A 23,909-nucleotide genomic window follows, 5' to 3' on the forward strand; every position below is an offset into this window, starting at 1 on the left:
TAATAATAACAAACATATTAGTAAAATTAAAACATTACTTTGATGCAAATTTTGCCTGGAGTCTAAATAATTGTGGACTTAATGGACCACATATTCAGATTAAAAATCAGGAGAGATGCAGTATTTTAAAGTCTTGGGCACCACATTTTCTAGAGGTGAAATGGTACCTTTCAACATATAATGGAGCTGACTAGTTGCACAAAAACTTGAAAATATAAATTGACAGTCTGTTTTACCTGTTGAAGAGATGAAAAAAAGATTAAACAATTTTTATTTTTACTTTTTTGACTCTGAACTTTTAAAAAAATCCTGATTGACAGATATTTTAGCAGTCAAAGGCAAAATACAAAAGCAATTTCTCAATCCGATTTCTTATCAGGTTAGAACAGTTTTAAATCAAGTTTAAATGTTTTTCTACTTTACTTATTAATATATGGTACCCTAAAACACAACTGAATGCTAGAAATTGATCATGACATGATCCTTTATTTTAACTTTTCTTAAATCTAAAATGACCATAAATGTAATTAATTAAATTAATACACTCAGCAGACAAACTCATCATCAGCAGGACTGATAAAAGGCTAGGCCTGCTGAAAAGTCGAGATACCAGTTGGACTTTGTTCTTCCACGTGCGAGACAGGTGTTGTGCCGAAAAGTGCGCGCTTGTCGATATTTCTATTCTTCGTCGCGAGGACGCGCATTACTCAGTAAACCCACATTTCGATGAAGAAAGCGGGTTGAAATCTGACCGAAACGCTGCTTTTAATATATTATACATGTTAACACCTTTCTTATCTAAATGACCTAAAAAGAGAGAGAGAGCGATTGCTTTGCGATCCGCGTTCCCGCGACAGGCCATGCAAATCTCAGCAGGCATGCGCTTTTCGACGTGACATCTATCCACGTCCGACTCAAAGTTCAGGTCACACACTCAAGTTTCAGAGTCTCCTCTGAGAGGACCTGACTCCTGTTTGCACTGAACACGTCTGAGCGACAGGATGAGACGCTGGGCCCTCGTCGTGCCCCTCATGGTGGGCCTGTTGACCCTCAGAGCTGCAGGTCAGGAGGCTGGAAACCCAGAAGCCTCACCACCTCCACCGGGTCCACCCTCTGATGGCAGCACCCAGGCAGGGGACGAGAGCGAGGACTGGGGGCTGAACTCCCTGCGGGGAGGCTTTGAGGCGGTCAGCGGCTACTTTGACTCCATGCTGGAGTTCATGGGCGGAAAAGATGGAGTGTGCCAGTACCGCTGCAGACATGGTAAATCTGACCTGGATTAATGGAATCGCATATTTTGATTTAGGGTTAAGTAACACATGATCTTATTGATTTTGTTTGAGTCAGCAAGCGTCTGTAAGACCTAACAGTACTTATATGTTGTTTTCCAAATAAATTTATAGCTAAAAAAAATAAATAAATAAACAAAAATGTAAAATTCATCCTTGTTTCAGACTATAAGTAAAAAATCCGTAAAATCTGCAAGACACACAATCATATGATAACCTTTCAAATTGCCTTTACTGCCATATGGCATAGCTGATATTTTAGCTCTTGAAGACAGCTACATTTTACTTCTAAGTACTTCCTCTATCAAAAATATGTTTGTCCAAACAAAACATTTTAATTACCACTTTACATTTTCTACATACTATGTTCTGATTTAAACGTATGACGGCACATTAACATACATTTAGACATTTCCTGTTTTAGAATGAGAGTAACATTATTTTAAATGTCTCTTATTTATTTATTTAATTTTAAAATGGTTCTCCCTCTTCTCTTAAATGTGCAGGATTTTCTACAACTAAACATATAGTTGGAGCCAATATGTTTTCCCATTTTGGCTCTGTTATCTGGGTGAGGCCCAGGAAACGGACTGTGGCCTCTGGGTAATAGGAGAGGGGCCATCCGGTCACTGGGGGTCGTGTCAAATATTTTGATTCTGTGTTTCTATGTGCAAACATGGATCTATTTTAATCTCACAGTTATATTGTCCAGCTGGCTTCATGACCTACATCGAAATCATTTTTTTCTCTATTTCGTGTTGCAGGTAAAGCGCCTCTTCCTCGTCCAGGTTACAACATGCCTGAGCCTGATGGATGCAGCTCATACTTCTTTGGGCTTCCTGTTCCAGACGGGGTACGTTTTGTAGAAAAAAGCAGGTTTCTGGGTTAGAAAAAGTCAATTTTATTCAGTAATGCTTTTCTCATAAATTCTACATGTAAAATATGTATGTAAGGATAGCTGATTACATACATGAAATAATAACGGAATGAACTTGGATGTGACCCAGAGGATAAAACCTAATATCAAGTATGTATATATATATATATATATATATATATATATATATATATATATATATATATATATATATATATATATATATATATATATATATATATATATATAAATTGAATAAAAATTATTTCATGACATTCTGTGATTAAATTAATTTCTCTTAAGCATAACTCCAATAGCTAAAAATGTAATTTATATATATTTACCCACAAAATGATTATGCTCAGCAGCAAACAACATATCCCCAACTACAGCATAGAGTGATAGGTATTTTCCCAACCTACATAAAAGAACTACAGACAACGTTACTTAGTTTTCAACCAAATTCTTGCAAGAATTGAGAAGGCACAGTTATCCTGGCATTTCTGCCAGCAGTTTACCATGCGTTCTGCCATCCTGCTGCAGAACTTGTCTTTTTATTATCAGGAAAAAGGGGAAGGGAAGGGAGGAAGGGCAAGATGGGAGAAACAGAAACCACTTCTGCACACAGGCAGTTTCACAAGTAAGGAGTATTCCGGTAGATAAGCAAGCAGCTGTAAAACATAATTCAAGGTCAGGGAAAAGCAAGTTTTGTCTTTTCACGCAGTTAATTCTTTCACATGAGGGCAGAAAGGAAGATAGGGCCTTCTGTTAATCATGTTACAAAGACATTCTTGTAAGTGTAGGAAGACACAGATTCCAACCTAATATCAGCTCACACACAGTAAAAAGCTAAAACCCTTTAAATAAGAAACAAACTAATACTGTAAAAGTGATAACAGAATATTTCTAACGTAGAGCAGCTCATCGATGTAGTAGCTATGTGTCCTGACGTAAAAACATTTTGCTAGACAATATCAAACATTGAGAAGTTTTAATTACTATCAAACGTTATCAAATACAGAGTTTTGAAGCCAAATATATCTCACAAATATACAGAGCCAAGCAGGAGAATCAATTTATTTAAAGTTTAAACTCAGTTTCACACAAACACAAAGACCCGACCATAAATGTTTGGCTGTTGAACTGGACTGTTCAAGCTAATTTTCTATCAGCAGCTTTACAAAGCTTTTTTGTAAACGTTACATTACCAAGGCACATTAAACCAAACCTTTATCTTGGCTTTTTCTATTCTTCCTCTTTCTTTTCTCCCTCCCTGAAGGATAAGTCCTTTTTTGAGACATTGTTTTGCTAACGGCCACCAGGGACACCCAAGAGCAATTTATTTATTTTTTTTTTTATTGATAAAATAATAATTTCTACATACATTATCAAATATATATTATTGTAAAACCAAATAACTTAATAGTGGAATTCTGTGTTTTTGATATTATAATGACATAGAAATTATTACTAAAAAAATAAATAAATAAATAAAACGGCTCCACTGAGGGCCTTGGGGCCCTAAGTGGTTGCTTAGTTTGCTTCTGCCTTGGGCCTGCCCTGTGTGTGTGTGTGTGTATATATATATATACACACACATATGTGTATATACACACACACACACACACACACACACACACACACACACACAGAGACAACTGTGGGAGCCTGATAAAATTGTACAAAAAAAGCATAATCTCACTGAAGATTTGAGAAAAATCCAATGATTGAATAAGTTCCACATCAACACATTTGTTTTTCCCATTACTATCCCATCCATGTGTATTTTTTTATTTTGTTTATAATGTAATTCTTGTAAATTCCCTTGAGAAAGTCAATTTGCGAAAACATATTTCAGATGTGAGTGGCATGACAGAAAAAAAAAACTTTTCCTAGTGCTTTAGTGACACAAAGACATGAATTTACTATTAATAAAACCCTGTATTTTTTTTTAAAATTTTCAGTCTGAGGTTATGTTGCTGCGATAAAACCTCGGTGGTTTTTGAAGCTGCATGAAATCATACTCCCCTGTGTGTTTGTGCCAGATGGATGTGGGAATCCCAGCGATGACCAAGTGCTGCAATCAGCTGGACATGTGTTACGACACCTGCGGCTCCAACAAGTACCGCTGCGACTCCAAGTTTCGCTGGTGTCTCCACAGCATCTGCTCGGACCTCAAGAAGAGCCTCGGCTTCGTGTCCAAAGTCGAAGGTCAGCGGTCTGCATTTTCTCTATTGTTTAGCGAAGCCGTTTTGATTTATTTAACAACCTTTGCTGACAATCTACACAGCTTATTAAAATGTGCCATCCTTTATTTAGCCAACTTGGAACTAAATGCAGAAACTATGGGAAGAAGGAACTTGGGAGTAAACTTGCACTTGCAGTTTACCCCATGCCAAGGAGCGATAACGGCAAGACTTATAAGAAAAAACAATTTAGTATCCATGGAAAAAATACATTTTTAAAAAAAGTTACTAATTCTTTTTTAGATCCTTTTCAATTACAGTCAAGCATGGCTGACCGACTTCATGTTTGATTCATCTTTGTTGATGTGTTTGAGGTTGGAAGGCCTCTTTGCCATCACCCTAATTTTAGCTAACATCCATTAATCATCTATCAGATTCTGTTCTGTACTGAATCGTTTAATAGTACATCCAGTTTAGAAGAGTTACCAGTAGGTAAAAGGTAAAAGTTTACTTTAAACCTCCAAGAAATATATATAAAAAAATAATAACATAACAATGTGAGAAACTGCAGAGGTCTAAGAGCAAAAGGTTGCCTTTTCCCTTTTACTGAGGTCATACATCTCCTGCATTTATTCTACATATAAATCACTGCAACTTGTGGCAGACAACATGTCTTCAGTTTTCTGCGCCAATCTCCGCTCATTCATTGCTCATTTCATCCTCAGCGTGCGAGACAGTAGCCGACACCTTGTTCAACACAGTGTGGACTCTGGGCTGCAGACCCTACATGAACAGCCAGAGAGCGGCCTGCTACTGCCCAGGAGAGGAGAAAGATGAACTGTAAACCATGGACATGTTGCTATTCCACAAGAGCCACGGGAAAGCACAGAGACGCATCATATTTGATGGTGTAGAGTGTTTAATATGCCCATGACTGCTTGAGTAATTTATTTGAACCTTCTTGTCTTTGTTTTCCTAAAAACTAATTATTCAGCAAAACGTCAGTATTGTTTTGAGCGCCATGTGAGATGACTTTGTTTCAACATGAACTCTTATGGATCTGTGAAGAGCTTTCATGTTATAACCCATAAATAAGTGTTAAATATGTGCGTAAAATAAAAATGTAAAAATTCAAACAAGAGTTTCATTTAATAAATGATACTTTCCATTTATTACCTGGAGCCGTCAGTAACAACAGTCTGATCTATTTGAGGTAAATAAAAGGGGGAAAAGTAATAAAAAAAATGACATGTTTTTTTCCCCCCTTCTTCAATTACTCTGAGTACAGTTGATTTATTTTCACTGTGTGAACCAAACAAGCTCAACACTGGTAGTGAAACAATATGATCCACCAGGAAGTTTTCCTGTTTTAAGTCTCAACCAGAAAATTGAATTTCCTGCTGTTTTTCTAATGGAAACTGAAATATTTTTAACACAAACCTATATCCTGATCGCTTGACATTTTACTCTCTCTCATATGTGATACTCCCTACAATCCAGTATGCACTCAAAGAAGTTAACCCCCTCCACATCTTTTGCAAATTTTAATTTACACTGGAGGAGCACAATGCCAAATATAAACTTACCTCCTTCTGCTGTTAAATTCATAAAAGTAATGCTTTGTGAAAATACAAACGTCAATGTGTTACACTGAACACCAATAAAAAGTAGTTTAGAATTTTACTTTTATAGGAATAGAAATCTGAAATGTGTGGCTTGCACATGTATTTGGTACCCTTAAGTGAATATTTGCTGAGGCAATGGTATTGTAGTTACAGATCCAAGTCTCTGGGTTTAACTTGATTCACATGTCCATTAGTAAAAAAACAAAACAAAACAAAAAAACAGAAAAAGAATTGGAAACTAAAAAAAAATCATATTCTACAATTAGTCAGCAATTATTGAGTTTAAAGAGACAAGCTTCTCATTTCCCACATATTTAATACGTTTTTCTGTTCATTGCTAATTTTTTGAAGTTATATAACGTTTCTCCTTTTTAAAACATTCAGCTTATTGTCTGGTTGTACAGGCAAGCTCCACAGACCATCTTTGCCCTTGGAGTTTTACTCTAAAGTAGTGAATACTTTTAGAAGTAGCACCTCAAAATGACAGTATAACTAAATAAATCAAACATCCACAATCATTAAACAGTATTTAAACATTTTACTAGGGAAAACCAGACAAACTAAAAGACTTCAGGCAACAAAATAAGGTTAACTATAACAGAACCAGCAAATAAATGTTAGAACATAACATAATTAGTGGCAACAAAAGTAAAAACCTTGATATAAACTAGGAAGAACTTAAGAAGTAAATTCTTCGAGGAAGTTTTCAGTTACTTAAGTCATTTAGAGGAGGATTCAGCTCGAACAGGGAGTAGCAAAAGGTTTATGTAAAACTGAAATGAAGGTCAATGATCCACAGGGGATGTGAGAGTTTCTACAGATCCCTGAAAGCAAAGAAAACAAACAATTAAGAGTTGCATTATACTGCATATACACACAGATGCCCTTGTCAAAGTTTGCCTAGAATGGGAGGCTTGTTCAAAAGTTAAATGATGAGTTTAAGCATGGCAATTCTCAGTGTTTTTCTAGTGGTGGGACTTGTTTAACATTCTTAATTGAGTTACATGTAAAATGTATTTAATTGCATTTTAATATAAAACCATATAGACAAAAACAGAGATTAACTGCATTAAAATTTTAGCCAGTTAAAATCGTCGTAATTCATGAATCAAATTTGATCTGTTAAAACTCCCGTTGTTTTTTTTATGGATGAGATAAAAAAAGATAAATAAAACATTAGTTTCGTTAAAGTCAGGAAATATCAGGTTTTGTCAAAATTATGGCAACAGTTTAAAAGAAACGGGAGGATGGGAGGATTGATATTTCAGAATCCTAAGCCAAAAATGAAACAAGTCGTCTCTGCAACACATTAACTTCCAATTAAAGGAATAGTTTTAAACTGCTGAATTTCAGGTTAATTACTATTTGGCTATGAGAGGTCTGACTAACTTTCCACTGTTCATGGAAAAGGTTAAGAGGAAAACACGCAGAACATGAACACATAGCTTCACGTTACGTAACACGTTACTTCTAAGCAAATTAGATTTTTATACTCAAATTAATAATATAAAATAAGTACTTTGATATTTTGTAGAATTTCACACACACGTCACCTTGAACAACACAATCTACTATAAACCTAAATATAGAGATGAAGCGGCATTAACTTTGACCCAGTAAAGCCATGAAAGAAAATACAAGGACATAACAGAGCTGGACATGTAATTTACTTACATTAAAGGAGCTCAGAGTCCAGGGAGTCTGTTGATGGCTTGATGTTGGAGCTGGGTTGTGTCAGCAGCTTCGCTTTCCGGTTAAACTCCAGAAGCTACAAAAAGATTTTGCAGAAATATTTGTACTGTCTGGCAAAGATGTATGTGTGTGTGTGTGTGTGTATATAAATATAATTCATACTTCTTCCAGTAAATAATCTGCTGTGAATTTTATTGATAACTAAATGCATCTTAAAACTTACACATGACCTGATACAATTGAAATAATTAATCACAATCATACTAAACGTGGAGCTTTGTTGAAACCGGGGCAAATACTTCACATCAGTGGTTCCACAGCAGTAACTGGACATTAAATACAAAAATAAAGCAAATAATAAAAAAGAACAGTATAAAAAAAAAAAAAATAATAATAATAAAAAAACATCAAGTTAAATCAGCTCTACTTTAAATTTTCAAACACTTGTGGTGTTTTGGTCCGCTTGTTTGGTTCAGACCAAAAGCGGACTAAATCTTTTACATTTGGTGCAGTTTGTTTTCACACACTGCGCTTTTTGCAAGCAGACAATAGTTTGTAAACAAAGCCACGCGATTGACGATCATTGACCTCAATGGACACACATGACATAAAGAAAGAAGAACACTGAAGTCCTCCATGCTCCTTTTCTGTTATCCACATTTGTGCTGTTATTACAGCAGCAATATGAATGTGAAGAGCAGCTCCATTCTATGATTTTATCACTTGTAACAACTTTTATAATATGTGCTTTTCTCTGGTTATTCATAAAATGTAAAAGGATGTAAAATAACAAAATCGAGGAAGGAACCTTCATCCTTTAAATTTCAGTTTTATACCCTTTAAATAACATGAGAGAAAATATAGAAGAAAAAAATTCACACTCTGTTATTTCAGTATTTGTCCAGATCTGGAATACTTTGGGACAAAGTTGGGACCCTTGATATGAGAACTTGCGCTGTAGATGTTTCTCTGGTGTCACACATGATTTAATCGAATGTGTCATTAAAACGCTGCTGTAGATCATGATAGCAGGCTGAGAAGGTAAATCAATCTGTCCAATCAAGTGTGGTGGACCAGACAGACATCTTAAACATACAAGACTAGGGCTGGGAACCACTGATCTAAGGTATAATTATCTGATGGATAGTTTGGAATACTTCTGAAGAAGAGTAATGGAAATCTGTCAGCGCAATTGAAAAAGGTAAAAAAAAAATAAATAAATAATAAAACAAAAAAAAGTAAGTTTACCTTTTCCCTCAGGTTAGCCTTTATTTTCTCCTCTGTAAGGTGACGTTTCTTCTCTTCTGTTACCTTGGTTATCTTATCAAGAGTCTTACCCTGTGAAGGTGTGGGGTTTAAGGTCTTAGAGTTGATGGTTTTCTTTCCTGCAACTATGTTATCCATAGCAACCGTTTCTGCAACGTTTTTCTCCATAACAACCGATTCTGCAACCTTTTCTTTCATAGCGACCGTCTCTGGGGTTTTGTTCGCTGTAGAAACCGTTTCTGAGGCTTTTTTCCCTGCAGTCAATGTCTCTGCAGGTTTTTTCTCAATAGACTTTTCTACAGTTCTCTTCGGTGGCAAATCTTGAGTTGAACTTGCAGATTGTTTTCTTTTCTTTCTTTTATGATTCTTTCTTTTCAACTCCAACAGATTCCGCTCATGATTCATTATCCATTGATTTCCCGTCACGCTGCTTGCAGAAGATGGTGTAGTATTGATGACCGTGAGGCAACGAGAACCAGAGGGTTCGTTGCTCTGACCTTCACTCCCAGACAAGTCTGGATTCATGAACAGCATGAAGTCATTAACCGAGATCTGTCCAGGTTGGTTGGAATGCCTCATATCTCCTAATACCGAGTGCCACTGTGAACGGGACGGCAGCGCGTGACTCTGATTTGGATCAAATACCCAATTGGAGTTCATAGCACTGTTGTAGGCATTGTAGTAGTTCATATACTGGGCATATTGGTACAAACTGTAATCGGTATACGTGGAAGGAGCGCCATAAGGAGAAGGAAAAGGATGTTGCTGGTTTCTGTAACTGGGCCTCTGGGCGTCTTTACTGGCCTCAGTCCTGCTGTGCCGCTTCTCTCCGTCTCTGCCTCTGTCACGAGAACGTCTACGTGTGTCTCTGCTGCGAGAGCGCCGACGCCGGCGGCCCCGAGGGCTCCGACTACGGCTTCTAGAGGCATATCTAGAGGAAGTTGAGGAGGAAGAGGAAGAGTAGGAAGAGGACGACGAAGAGGAGGAGGTTGAGGAGCGGGACCTACTGTGTTTTTTATGGGAGAGCGAACGCTGACTTTCCTGTTCCATCCTGTTTTCGCTCATCTCCCTACCTTCATTCCTCCTTCCATACAGCCTCTCCTGAGTGCGATCTGTTAGTTTGGTCAATTCCTCCACGTCCAGATTCAAACCCAGCGTTTTAAGAATGCTCTGCACTTGTTTCTGCTTCTCATCTATTCCCAAGGTTTCCTTTTCCTCTTCCTTCTTCTTTTTCACTTCAAGGGCAAGCTCTGGTTGACTACCGGAGTACAAACTGCTCCTTTTTTTAACCGTCTTTACCTCAACGTCTTCAGGCAAGGACATCTCTTTTTTGACAGTTTTTGAATTCACGCTGCTGATCCCACTGCAGCCTGGCAGCGAGAGTCCAGTGTCGGACTTCTGGTTTTCACTCTTGGGGGCCGTTTTCAAAGAAGCGGGAGAGGTTTTTGGAAGATCATCTACCTCATCTTTGATCATCTTACTGAGCTTGGTGATGTCCACTCCACTGTTGAGCAGACTCACAAAGCGCTCAAAACCCTTGTTATAGCTGCTCTTGCTCTTGAGACCTCTGTTCTTCTTGCTCTCACTTTTAAGAGTTTTACTGACACCGCTCTCCGGCTCAGAAGCTCTGTCGCCACTGTTCGTGTGCCCAGAACTTCTGTTTGCACTACTATCGGACTCAAAATTTCCTTTCATGCTGCCCTCGCCTTCAAGGAGTCGATCAACGCTGCCCTTGCTGACGCTCCTCTTGGTTTCAGAACTTCTGTCGAGAATCTTTTCAATCCCAGAACCTTGGTCCGCACTGCTCTCGAGCTCACAAACTCTGTGGACACTGCTCTTGTGTTCAGAAGGTCTGTTAAGGTTGTTCGCGTCCTCAGAACCTCTATCAGCTCCGTCTGTACAATCAGAACTTCTTCTCTTGACTTCAGATCGTCGGCTGATGGTACTCTCGAGGTCAGAGCCTCTGTCAACACTTTTCTTGTGCTCAAAAGCTCTGCTGTCACCAGTTTTGCCCTCATCGCCTCTTTTTGGACTGATCTTGCGGTCAGAACGCTTGTCGACACTTTTCTCGAGATCAGAATGTTTGTTTTCACTTTTCTCGTGGTCTGAACGTCTGTCGGCTTTGCTCTTGCTCTCAGATTTTCTGCTTGCGCTGCTCTTACTCTCAGAATGTTGCCCGGTATGCTCAGAACCCCGACTGGCTCTGCTCTCGCCCTCGGGACTCTTGTTGGTTCTGCTCTCCTTTGTTCTACGAGGGTCACTATGGCTGGGAGGATTTAGTGAAACGTCAGGGATCTGAAAAAATAAAAAATAAAAATTAAGACACACAATAGATTAAATATAAATTTAATCTGGGAATATACAGAGTACGGGTGTGTGATGTGGACTTAAAAGTTTTATTACTATATTTTCTGCTGGTATTGTGATAATAACATAATTGACGATCAGATCTTCCACAAACTAATTTCCTTACGAAACTTGAAATATTTGATAAAAACTTAAATTGAAGATGGACATACCATATTATCCTGAGCTAACCATGTTGGTTTATCTTTACGCAGCTCTGATGAGTACAGAGAGGGAATTCAGAGCAGAGTCCAACTAAGTGACAACTATCAGACCCCACTGCTTCCAGAAACGTACATCTACTGAAAATGCTGAGCTGTTTTTAATACATTTATGACACAAGCTATTTGCACACATACAATTACAACTCAAGATTAAACATATCCACCAAGCATCTAGTATCTGAATTTTTGGTTTTCATTAGATCCAAGTTATAATAATAATATTAAAAATGTACACAATTAAACACTCTACGAATGCTAGTTTATACATAGAAGAAAAACTCTACAGGATGTACCAAGGTGTTCAAGGTGGGAGCAGCTCCTTTGTTGAGAACACTGAGTAAGCGCTCATATCCCTTGCTTGTGGTGCTCTCCTGCCTTTCAGGGGAAGTGATGCTGCGGCCAGGAGGCAGCAGAGGGACGTCGGGACCCTGTGAATCATCCCACATTCATAAAAATTAATAAAACAGTAGTTAATCTGGCAATAAGTAAGCCAACGTTTAGCAGGATAGACTGTTCTTTAAGTTTTTCTCTCTCTCTCTTTTGTCTTTTCAGAGAGTTGAGGTGCTCCAACTCTCCCAGTGTGACAGTATTTTAACGTAATCTGGAATCGTGTTCAAATATGTTTATCAATAAAACTTGATGAAAAACGACATTATTCTGTATGAACAATTCTTGTCCTTTTAATAAAATTGTCATATATGGTGCTGTTAAACATAGCCATTATAGATTTCTTCAGGTTTTGCATCTTTGTCATGCTTAATTGTTTCAGATCAAACGTATTTTAACACTAGATGATAAACCAATTAAACACATAAACAGTCCAGTGGAATGAAAACGCAACAATAGAAGAAATCTTTAAGGGGCAAACATTTTTTCACAGCTCTGCAAGTGAAAACCAACACGATGTACCGTTTTTTTCATGTTAGGGACTGCTGCTGCTACTGTCTTGAGAGCAGTGAGTAAGTGCTCGTATCCCTTGTTTGTGGTGCTCTCCTCCTGCTGCTGCTGCTGCTGCTTAGGGACTGCTGCTGCTACTGTCTTGAGAGCAGTGAGTAAGTGCTCGTATCCCTTGTTTGTGGTGCTCTCCTCCTGCTGCTGCTGCTGCTGCTGCTGCTTTTCAGGCGAAGTAATGATGTGGTCATGAGGAGGCAGAGGGTCATCTGAAAGCTGAGAAACATCACACACTCATCAACATAGAGAAAACAAGAAATTATGTTTGCCTTTTCGGCTCGGACGTATCTTTTAAGAGCAGTCAAAATAACACATCAGTCAAGTTGAGGTTGTTGGGCGGACAGGGAAGTTACATTTCATGTGCTTCATTCATTCCATTTGTCTTGGGAATCATTTTCCACTTTAAACACAGTTATGACTTCAAAGCTAATACCAGTACTACCAATAACATTGAAACATCCCCACAGCATGAGGCTACCATCACCATGCTTTGCTGTTGTTGCAGCATTTATGGGTTTTCAAGCTTTAGAGTAAAACTAGAGTCCTGGTTAAGCTCTAGACTGGGAATTTGCTTTACATACTTTAAAACATTTACACGTCACTGTCCTCAATTGGGGTTATTAACATTTCTATTCGGATGCATATTTTTATTTTGTTTACCCAATGCATGTAATAGCCCTTGTTATACATTTGACATTCTTTATTCACTTTTTTTTTTTTTTGTTGATGTGATGTCGATTTTACATTTTAACATCCATGTGCGTACGGCAGATATACCATGTTTTTCAGGTTGAAATCGGCTCCTCTGTTGAGCACATTGAGGAAGCGTTTGAAGCCCTTAGCAGCGTTGCTTTCCTCTTTGGCCGGCGAAGCAACAGCCCGGGTGGTGAGAGGTGGAGGAACATCAAGGACCTGTCAAACATCAGGCATGCATCAATATTACAAACACATTAACAGTGGGAGAAAGCGATTTTATTAGCTTCTTTAAACAATTCTTCCAGAACAGGTTTCTGTGAGGAGATGGGAACAACACATATAAATTCATATTATGGTAGCACAGCTGGATAATAAAAGCAGATGTGAAAAATTCTAAGAAGAAAAAACAAATTTTAAATCCTTTTTGGTCTGTCAGTTTGTTTTTAAAACGCCTAAAACAGCTAAATCTAAAACATGCAACTGTGTATATAAACTATTAATTTTTTGTCAGGTTGTGCATAATTTACCCAAATAGTGAATCATAAGAGAAACATATGTATGATGACTAATTTTATTGTTAAGGATAACAGTTATATTCTGATTTCAAATCTATTATCCTCGTCTATACATATTCTACATTTCTAGAAGGTTTTAGATCATTTTAAATGCATGTTTTGTAATCTGGATGGGATTTCTTTTTGTTGTATTTATAAAATGTTTAATACAAACCTTCTCTCTGTTGGGCGGTAAAACGCCGGGGTCGCTGAGTCTGCGTGCCTTTAATGCCTTCACTCTAAGCTTCAGTGGATGGTGCTGCTGCTTCACTTCATTTTTTCTCAAAACGGCGGCTTTTGCTTTTAGTTTACATAACTTAACCTGGCGATCAAAAGATACAATTAGAAGATGTAATAATCATTGCTTGAATTTATTACAGATAATCTCTCATCCAAACCAGATCAAAAGATATACATACATCCACCTTCTGATATTTTTATAAATACTCCTTAGGCAAGTGGCATCTCAACAATATGGTCTTTATAGCAATAAAAAAAACTAAACTTTTTTGGACTCCAATCAATCATGAAAACTTAGCCTTTTAAAATTACACACAGTCTAAGTTTTTCAAAGCAATTTATTCTACTCAGTAAAATGTATTTAAACTCGTACTTTAATTTTGATTGGGTTAGGATTAGAGAATGATGCCAACTATAAACTAAAAGTTGCCTGTCTAATTTTTATCTTTAAAAATCATTACAATCATAGCTTATATATTACTTAAAACCTGGAAAGAGGGGTTAGGGTTAGCACATTAATACCAAAATGAGTATGAATTGCGTATGTAACTTTTATCAAAGTCCACTCAGATCTGCACATAAAACTTTATGGACATTACCTTGGAGAAAAAGCTGAATGAGCGTTGCTGCAATATCTCTGTCACCCTGTCTCGAAGCGATTCAGGATTGTAAGTATCAAACTCCTGGTCATCCGGAGAATCTGGATTCTTCACAATCATCTCAATTGCTTTGATGGCGATGTTGGTTTTCTTATGCATAATCTGTTCATGTAACTCCTGAAGCTCTCGCTTCTTTCTCGCCAACTCAGGATCTTCCTCATCCTCTGAGTTGAATGGGTTTCCGTCTGGGTCTGGGGAGTTCTGGGATGGGGAGCTGGGTTCCTTCCAGGCTACACCACCGCTGTGAGGCTGGACAGCAGTGTACATAGGGCCTGTTTGCCAGTGATCGGTAATCCCTGGGACTCTCTCTATCCTGTTGAAATTGCCAAGCCTCTGTTGATCTGGCACCAGCCTTTGAGTAGGAAATCTCCATGCATTGTGATGTGGATCCATCGTACTGCCTTTCACAGTTTATAGAGGCTCTATGGACATAAAATATACATACACACGTTAAACAGGATACTGATATCACGACCCCACAGGTAAACGCTCAAAACAGAATAATTCACTTTAGCTAGTGACACCAAAACACTCGAGAATTAGCGATTAAAAGCCTAGCTTGGTGGAACGGTGTTTGACTTAAGCAGATATAAAAGTATAACATCATTAGATTCTAGTTCAAATACAGGCAACGGAAAATCGGAAATGATTAAAAAGTGTTTACAGAGAGGATAGCATAGAAGCTAACAGGTTTACCTTCTGTTGGAAAACCGTCATCTGCGACACAACCGAATAGATGTTTTTATCAAAAACATAAATAAAGTGAGCTCCACAATAGCTTGCTGTGACAATACGTAGACGAAATTAACCTTCTTTGGTGGAAAAAGATTTGGTCAAAATAAATCTGCCATAAAGATACTGCAAAAAGACAGTATCTTTAAGGCGTTAAAAATTAGAAGAATTGTTCAATAGCGCCACCTGTGTGGTTGGAGGACCACCACTGCAAAAAACACGTTGAAGAGATACCTACAGAAAAAAATATTCATTGTCTGAAACTCTTAAATGAGCTAACTAAATACATTGGTCATTTTAGTATCAGGAAAAAAAATCTACTAAACCCTTCCAGTTGTTAAAATTACATAAATACAAAATCTGTTAAACAACCCATAAACCTGTCATAACTTAAAAATGTTTTTAAGTGAAAGCAGGACAAAATTTACCTCAACTAATATTAAACAGTAAACAGACACAGATGTACCTGAGATTGACTGGTTCATGACATTACAATTTGTGTCTGTTTTTAAAGACAAAATGTCAATCAGAATGAAATGACAATAAAATACAATACAGGAGACATTTACTTCAAGCAATCAGAACTAGAGGTGATTTAACAAGATTTTCAAGTGAGGAACTTTTTTTTTTTTATCCAGAAACTGCTTTTACATGTGGAATAAGCATCTCAATAATAATCATACACCTATGCATAATACATTATGGTTTATCTGAGGTTGCATTAAGCTAATTTTAAAAGCTGGTGAGGCCCAAAAAACTTAAATGACCATAGCTATACCAATAGCAGAAAAGCAGGATGCATATTTCACAAAACATATTGTACAAAAAAATGGTAAAAATTGTATGTGTACTTGAAAAGTGAATGTATAAATAAAAATAAAAATGTTTCCTGTTATTGTTAATACTGTACCAAGTGTACACACCGATCAGGCACATTATGACATGATAGAGTAGAGGTTAAGCACGAAGATGTTATCAGCATATCCTTTAAATCCTGCAAATTATAAAACAAGACCTTAAAAAACCGGATAGGATAGGACAACTTGAACTTGTTGCAATCCTGCACCAAATTTGCCATTTGGGATAATTAAGCTGCTGAAAGAAATCAAGGCAATTTATCAACGTCAAGTGTACACTGATTGCCAAAATGCTAAGGTAAGTTGCATACGTCAAAGGAACAGCCCCAAAGTATCACAGTGCCTCAAATGGTTGTGTAATTCCTCTGGTGCATCTTTTATCCCTGAGGTAAGCAGAGTGCCGCCACCTGGTTATCCACATGACGTAAAAAAAAAGTATTTAATCAGATCAGGCCAGCTTGTTTGATTATAATACAGCATATTTCTATTGCTCTTGCTTCCATTATTTCTGCAGCCATGATCAAGGATCAGCGTTGGCGCCCTAAATGTTCTGGGGTCATCCAGTTCCATATGCAACAAACTGCGATACACTAACCAGACTGACACCTTTCTACCAGAACCAATATCAATTTCTTTAGCAATTTAGCTTTTATATGTGATTAGACAAGACAGCTTTTGCTTGTCGCCAGTCACTACTTCTGCTTTCAACCACATTTGAAAAAGAAATGTATGTGGAAACTGCAGAATTTTTTTAATCTTGACAACGGTAAAAATAGCAATATGGACTAACAATTGCAAGACCGTATTGTTATTAAAAGAACACCTACTTTCACTGCATTAAAAAAAATCAGTAATCAAAGAACAAATGATTCAAAGTTTCCTTTGAAAAACTTTTTAATGTTGTACACTTCATATTATTAAACAAGTGGCAACTACAAGCTCACAAATAATGAGGTAAACCTGACAAGACAATTCAATAGTCTTTCTTTATGTTAGCAAAATCAGTCAAAAAAAAAACCCAAAAAGAAATATATGCATGCAAAAGAAAATTTTTCTAAGCCAGAGCTGGACTCATGGCAGAATTCAGAATTTATTAACTTTGGATACCAAACAGATGTCAATCTTTACGCACTAAACTCAACTGCTGGTTTAGTTATGATAGATGTCCAGTGTTTATTCTCTTTCATCAAATGCAATAATGTGTCATTCTTAGGTGGAAACGATGACTTCAAGCAAAATCTATTTACTTTGCTTTATGACCATTAACTGAACAGTTTTTTTTGTTTTTTTTTTTTGTTTTTTTTTACAAATTACCTCCAACCAGGTTACATTGTTTGTTTTGTGCATTTTACAAAACAAATAAGAAAAAGCTACAAACTACGTCTATTTCAGTGTTTTCCAAATAATAATAATAAAAAAAAGCATATAAACAATGACATATCACACTTACTTAATAACCTGCAGGAAGCGGGGCCTTCCTTGTGTTCTTGATATTTGCTTTGTTTTCATGGCCGGTTGAGCATCTATGTTTGTTGGATTGCAAAGCTCCAGGTTCGGTGAGAATGACGGTCTCCCCTGAGGGTGCAGCGGAGGAAAGACATTTGGAGGTGGAAAGGGAGGATGGGGGAGCATGGGAGGCACATGGGGAAGGAAACTTCCTGGTCCGGCAGGAGGAAGGAAAGGAAGCGGAGGTGGAGGAACAGTCGGGTATGACGGTAGTGGATGGTTGATGGGAGTATACGGTAGCCTTGGAGGAATTAGAGACATTGGAGACATCAGTGCCGGAGAAGGTTGCCTTGCAGCAGGGATAGGTTTGGAAGAAACATTCAGTACAGGGATGCTCTTCACTGTGCTTATTTTACTCTTCTCACTGCTCTGACCATCCTCAAAAATCCTCCTTGTTAACTCCGGACTGCGTTCAGATCGCTGCAGGTCTGCTTCGTCCCTTGGATTGCTTAAGGAGTCTCTCCTTGTATAAAAACTTTGACGTGGTTGGCTAAAACTAGAGCTGCTTGACGACGATCTACTTCTGCGTCCCTCGGTGAACGTCTGTCCAACACCTCTTTCTCTACTTAATCTGCGGCCACGCTCGTTATCCCTCTTACCATAAAGACGCTCCTGGATTCGATGGGACATTTGACCGAGCTCCTCCAATCCCAAATCCACGCCGATAGCCTGCAAAACGTCTTGCATTTGCTTGCGCTTTTGCTCATCTTCAGGTGTCATAGTCGTCTTTTCCACCGAAGGGGATTTGCTGCCAACAGACACGACATTCCTGTCTGGACTAGCGGACCGATGATGAAGCGGAGATGTCGATCTGAGGGAGCCCTTGCTTTCGTTCCAGTAGCTGTTGTCTTTGTATGATTTCTGTTGCCTCTCAGTGCAACTGGGAGACCACTGTTGATCTGCAACTTTCACAAAAGACCTCGGAATAATGGGCCCATCACACTGTGGTGTAGGGCTCTGACTTACTATCTGAGTGAGAACGTCAACATTCACGCCCTTGTTGAGCACCTCAAGAAAGCGTTGGAAGCCTTTGGACGACTTGTCGTCAGGGAGTGCGGCTCTCTGTGAAGGGGCGTCGCTTTTAAAAGACTGATGGGAAACACAGAAGTCACAACTTTAGAATTCAAAACATTATTTCAATGATGAGGCAGATATTCTGCTGACGTTTTCTGATCACAGAGAAATGAATAAGACTGCAGCAATGTTTCCGTGTTTAAAGATGTCACGCAAGGGAAAAAAATAGGAACTTTACATTTTAGTTAGAAAAACGTAAATAGTGCTGCTTTACATTGCATATCAGGAATCACAAGTCCTACAAAAAGGACACATTAATAACCCCAGAAACTGGCCTTCCAGCCTGCTTGAGTTTCTCCAATTTAACTCACATGAAAGCATAGATTTGATTAGGTATCTGGTAGAGACATAACAGATAAATTTAAAGACAATTATCACATGAAGACAATTTCAAAGTCACCCTTCTATCAGAATAAAATCATGTCTTCTGATAGAACATTTCTGGGATTAAATAACTAAAGTCTCTACAAAACGTCTCGAGAAACTCAACCATGCATTTATCTTTAGTCACATTGAATACTGCAACAGTGTCCTTACAGGTCTGCTTAAAAAAATAATTAAGACAGTTGCAGCTGATCCAGAACGTCGCTGCTCACATTTTCACTAAAACCAAGAAGATAGAGCACATCAAACCGGTCCTAAAGTCCCTACACTGGATCCCCGCAGGCCAGAGAATAGACTTTAAAATACTGTTGTTAGTTTAGAAATCACTGAATGGTTTGGCTTCAAAATATATTATACAGCTGCTGTCATATCAATCTTCCAGATCACTCAGGTCTTCTGGTTGTGGTCAAAAAGCTAAAGTGAAAAAAAAAAAACACCTAAGAAGACAACGTACCTGTCCACTGGATCCATTTAGAGGCACCGTGGTTCTGCTTTCATAATATTCATCATAATACCCGGATGTCGAGGGGTTGGGTATTCTCTCTCTCCTCTTGGCTTGAATCTATTACATATTTGAACATTTTTATTCATCAAATGAACTTAATTTTAAATGTAATGTCTGTCAAAAGCATTAAAACTCACAACTGACCTTTGTAGTGTCGTCTGGTGAGAGGGTCCTCTCTAGCGAATACCCAGGTCTATTCTGATAAGCACTTCCTTCGAAACGATCAGATAAATCTCTGTCACAGAAATCCTCATACTGGTATTTGTGAGGCAACTCTTCACGTTGATTCCTGGATCTGGAATATGGCGACATTTTCCTGTATCTGGCATGATCTTCATGTGACGACGAATATCCTAACTGCTGGTTACGTGAAAAACTTGCTGGTGACAGCCTGTGAGCTTTCTCTGGGGAGTCCCGTTTATATCTATAATCCACATCACCTTCTTCTGTTTGCCTTCGCCTTTTCACTTCAGGCACATCCCAACCAGGTGGGGACAAACGCCTCCTCACCGGGCTCTTTCTACTCCACTGTCTGCTTACTGAATCTGAGCTGCAGAGTGTTTTAGGAGACGAGCTGTAATCTTGACTTTTGCTTGACCTGGTTGTGCTACCGTGTCCTTCGTTGCTGTATTTATAATAAGAGGCCCGAGGAGTATTACTGCAGAAGTTGTGCCTGTCTTCCCGTCTGTCATCATAATCATCCCACTTCTGTCTTGAATTTCTGTCACCATCCTGCCGCCTGTAGCTGTAGTCAGATCCTTGTGAATACATCCTTTCACATTTAAGGCTAAAAAGAAAGGGGAAACAAAAGAAAGGTTATTTTGTGTCTCATGAACCATTTCCATCTATGTTAGACCATTATTCTTTTGAAAGGCCAAATGGAGGCCCTTTTGGCAAAGTACAACAGATTTTCACTCATATCCTGCTCTTGATACCTTGCACTAGCAAAAGAAGAAAAATCAAAAAGGCCCACAGCATGACAGACCTTCCACAGTTACTAACAGTGGTCATATGGTGAATGTCCACAGCCCATTCATCGTTGTGCTGCCCACATGGTGAGTGTGTTGCTACAAGCTCCACATTAGTCATCTAACAAATTATCCTTATAAAGGGCTCCAGTTACACATTGCACCTAGTTGAAATGTAAGATAACATTTATTGAAGTTGACCAATTCTGTCAGTTCATAAACAGAATAACCGGTTGTCATATCTCGAACTTTACGGTAAAATATGCAAGAAGTGTAGAATAACTTCTAAGTCCGTTCACCACCATTGTCAATTAAATGGTACAAATTCCTTACGAGGATCAGTTTCTCTAGCCGACGGGGCTGTGCTGAACTGGGTGCTAACTTCAGCGGTGCTCCTCAGCTAAAATGAAGCTAACCGTTCAGAGGTCAAATGCGATATAGTGTGAAGATCCAAACTTTACAAATGTAACATAAACTGTAAGTAACAGACTGATGATTTAAGACGAAAGCAATGCATTTAGTTTAATCAATTTAAAATGGGTTGCTGTAAGAATGAGGTGAGTTTTGTTTATGCATCTACTTAATAATATCCCGTTAACTTACCGTTTACGTGGGATGACTCCACTTTCTTGAAGTAGTTGTATTCCTTTAAAGTTAAAATAAAACGCCTAAACACGATTAAGCAATTAATTAATGCGCTTAACTCTGCAATATCATGTAATAAACGAATGAAACCGAAGTTATGCTGGAAAAAGGCCGTTTGGTTTCTACTTACTTCCTCCAAAATATTGCCCCTTCTGGTAGGAGGATGAACGACTTCTTATTTTTCCTTTGTAGGGTTTGGCTCCTGGCATCCTGGGAACCAGCTAATGGCCCATATTTAAAGTATATATACAAATGAAAATATAAAATAAAATAAAATAAGATAGATAAGAATGCGGTGGTAAGAAACAGATTATGATTCCTACTCCAATTCAGAAGGTGGCGGTAATGCACCTAAAAGTTGTTTGCCAGCCAACCGCCAAAACAAAAAAAGAAAAAGCTCAAGAAGAAGAAGTAGAAGAAGAAGAAGAAGAAGTCTTCAATTCAATGTAGCTGATTAACGAAGAGTTAATCTATACTACTTCCAGAGTCCAATTGTTTTATGTTTGACATGTAATTTATTGAGAAGCTGGACTGTGAACCGCAGTGTTTGACTCGGGTTTGAACAGCAGCTCGGAGAGAATGAAGGTGAAGATAAGGCAGTGGAACGGAGTGGCCTCCTGGTCCTGGGTGGCTAACGATGAAAACTGCGGCATCTGCAGGATGCCTTTCAACGGATGTTGTCCGGACTGTGAGTACCTGAGCAGGGGGCTGCTGTCCTACATACTGCCTGTCTACTTGACCACTTAATGTTAGCCTAAAGTCCAAATACCCTTCATGTTCTAAACATTTAGCTTAAGTTCCTTACAACTCATAAAACTCATTCATTTGAATATTTTTATGAAACCCTAATGCTCATATTAGATAAAAGAATTGTTACCACATCTAAGTGATAAATAGCGAAACAAATAAGTAAGACTGGGCTAAATAAGTAAGACTGGGCTAAATAAGTAAGACTGGGCTAAATATTGAACAACTTGAACAGACACTAGGTCCTTTGTATCCTTAGGACATCGAGTTTTAATATAGCAAAGTTTAAATAAACTGTATGGGTGTCTAACTATTCAAAATACATTCGTGTGGAACATTCTGTATGTAGCTGCCCTGTAAAGTTTATTACATTTTCTTTAATTTGTAAAAGATGGCCAGTTGTCTGCTGTACTAACCTTATCAGCTGAGATCAATCCACATTGCAATAAGTCTTTTCTTTTCGTAATTTTAAAGGCCAATCAAAAATGCTTGAAAAAGGAGGCTAAATACTTTAGAACCAACCTATTGTCAACAGCAAGCAGTAGTATCTGAAAAACGTTGCTATGACATTGTTTGTGGTGCAATGACTGCCAATAACATCATACGCTGAAATAAATGCTTAGTATTTAGCATTGTATCTATGGGTTCAGATTATGTACCTCTGTTGTGTGCACTCTTAATGGTTTTGTAATATACTTCTTATTTTGCAGGTAAAGTTCCTGGAGACGACTGCCCGCTGGTCTGGGGTCAGTGCTCTCACTGTTTCCACATGCACTGCATCCTGAAGTGGCTGAACTCCCAGCAAGTCCAGCAGCAGTGCCCCATGTGTCGTCAGGAGTGGAAGTTCAAAGAGTGACTCCGGTCGACTATGTGGACTATAAAGATGGACGCTTCACAAGAATTCTCTCGTTTTTTGTGTGTTTTTTTTATTTATTTTTTTTTATTTTTTTTACCGCCTGTAAACCACAGAGTTTCCTGCTTGTTTAATGTTGTGGATATTTTTGATATAATTTCTGTTAAGTTTGTAATAAAGTCTTAACACACAACATAACTTTCAGGAGCAACTTGGACGAAAACATTCATGAGTGGTTGATGTTTCTGGAAAACCTACTTTTAAAATGTTTAATTAATTTGACATAGATGCACTTTTTAATCTCTTTTAACTTGCAGCAGGACTAAATGAAAATTTACTCAGTTTTTTTTCTTCAAGAAATCTGACCCAAAGCATTTCTGTCCAGTTTTTGATGCTGCAAAAAATCTTGTTATTCCTACACAATTAAAACACATTTGAAGCAGAAAAATACATCCTGGTTGGAGTCGAATATTAATATCAGACCCAAGTCTGATCGTGTTATTGGATTGAGCAGAGGCTACCGATCTAGGTTCCACTTTCCTGTGCTGTATCAGCTGGTATTGGGCAATAAGTTCATGTTCGGAGCAAAACAGTTGTTGCACATCATATTATTAATAAAATACATGTAATGAATTAAATTATGCTTGTAAAACAGCTAGTGATAAGGTTTTGTACACAAAAATGAATAAATAAAACTAATATAAAAATGGCAACTTTTTTGTATTAGTTGTGATTGTCACAACGACAAGTGATTATCACAAAGCTTACAGCTCATGTTATTGAGGGCCCTTGTTGACGCAGCAATCTTCATCTCAAATGTTCAAAATGTCTTGCAGTTTCAAAATCATGCCACTAGATGTCACGGTTACTCTGGTTTTACTGTGGTAAAACACTAAAATCCCAAACATGAATGAGAATTACACAGATGTGACAATATTCTTCATGATAATGTACTGATAGAAAAAAAACACAAATCCTTTGTGCCTGCTGTAATGCCAACAAGCACACTTTGAAAATTTTGATCAGTTATGTA

General features: G+C 38.0%; 4 protein-coding genes across 5 annotated transcripts; 2 read left to right on the forward strand and 2 right to left on the reverse strand.

Moving 5' to 3' along the window:
* Positions 1 to 741: 741 nt before the first annotated feature.
* Positions 742 to 6,197, forward strand: LOC103133329 (group XIIB secretory phospholipase A2-like protein). The gene is made up of 4 exons (XM_007545105.2): positions 742 to 1,263; positions 2,054 to 2,142; positions 4,212 to 4,377; positions 5,078 to 6,197. The coding sequence occupies exons 1-4, from the start codon at positions 1,002 to 1,004 to the stop codon at positions 5,194 to 5,196; spliced, it is 636 nt and encodes a 211-aa protein (XP_007545167.1). The 5' UTR covers positions 742 to 1,001; the 3' UTR covers positions 5,197 to 6,197.
* A 294-nt stretch (positions 6,198 to 6,491) lies between these two features.
* LOC103133478 (zinc finger CCCH domain-containing protein 13-like) lies at positions 6,492 to 15,653 on the reverse strand. Of its 2 annotated transcripts, none has more exons than XM_016667412.1 (10): positions 15,302 to 15,653; positions 14,546 to 15,027; positions 13,882 to 14,028; positions 13,234 to 13,368; positions 12,621 to 12,672; positions 12,415 to 12,518; positions 11,790 to 11,933; positions 8,918 to 11,230; positions 7,652 to 7,745; positions 6,492 to 6,801 (listed from the first exon to the last, which is right to left on the reverse strand). In XM_016667412.1, the coding sequence occupies exons 2-9, from the start codon at positions 14,996 to 14,998 to the stop codon at positions 7,653 to 7,655; spliced, it is 3,441 nt and encodes a 1,146-aa protein (XP_016522898.1). In that variant the 5' UTR covers positions 14,999 to 15,027; positions 15,302 to 15,653; the 3' UTR covers positions 6,492 to 6,801; position 7,652. The 2 variants fall into 2 exon arrangements, with proteins under 2 accessions (XP_016522898.1, XP_016522900.1); XM_016667414.1 differs by having other exon boundaries at positions 11,799 to 11,933; positions 15,302 to 15,650.
* A 1,889-nt stretch (positions 15,654 to 17,542) lies between these two features.
* LOC103133335 (RNA-binding protein 12-like) lies at positions 17,543 to 19,718 on the reverse strand. Its single transcript, XM_016667432.1, has 2 exons — positions 19,613 to 19,718; positions 17,543 to 18,789 (listed from the first exon to the last, which is right to left on the reverse strand). The coding sequence occupies exon 2, from the start codon at positions 18,418 to 18,420 to the stop codon at positions 17,641 to 17,643; it is 780 nt and encodes a 259-aa protein (XP_016522918.1). The 5' UTR covers positions 18,421 to 18,789; positions 19,613 to 19,718; the 3' UTR covers positions 17,543 to 17,640.
* A 1,932-nt stretch (positions 19,719 to 21,650) lies between these two features.
* anapc11 (APC11 anaphase promoting complex subunit 11 homolog (yeast)) lies at positions 21,651 to 22,924 on the forward strand. The gene is made up of 2 exons (XM_007545120.2): positions 21,651 to 21,964; positions 22,734 to 22,924. The coding sequence occupies exons 1-2, from the start codon at positions 21,856 to 21,858 to the stop codon at positions 22,877 to 22,879; spliced, it is 255 nt and encodes an 84-aa protein (XP_007545182.1). The 5' UTR covers positions 21,651 to 21,855; the 3' UTR covers positions 22,880 to 22,924.
* The last annotated feature ends 985 nt before the right edge of the window (positions 22,925 to 23,909 follow it).

Source organism: Poecilia formosa, unplaced genomic scaffold, assembly GCF_000485575.1.
Source record: "Poecilia formosa unplaced genomic scaffold, Poecilia_formosa-5.1.2 Scaffold11, whole genome shotgun sequence".
Taxonomy (NCBI): domain Eukaryota; kingdom Metazoa; phylum Chordata; class Actinopteri; order Cyprinodontiformes; family Poeciliidae; genus Poecilia; species Poecilia formosa.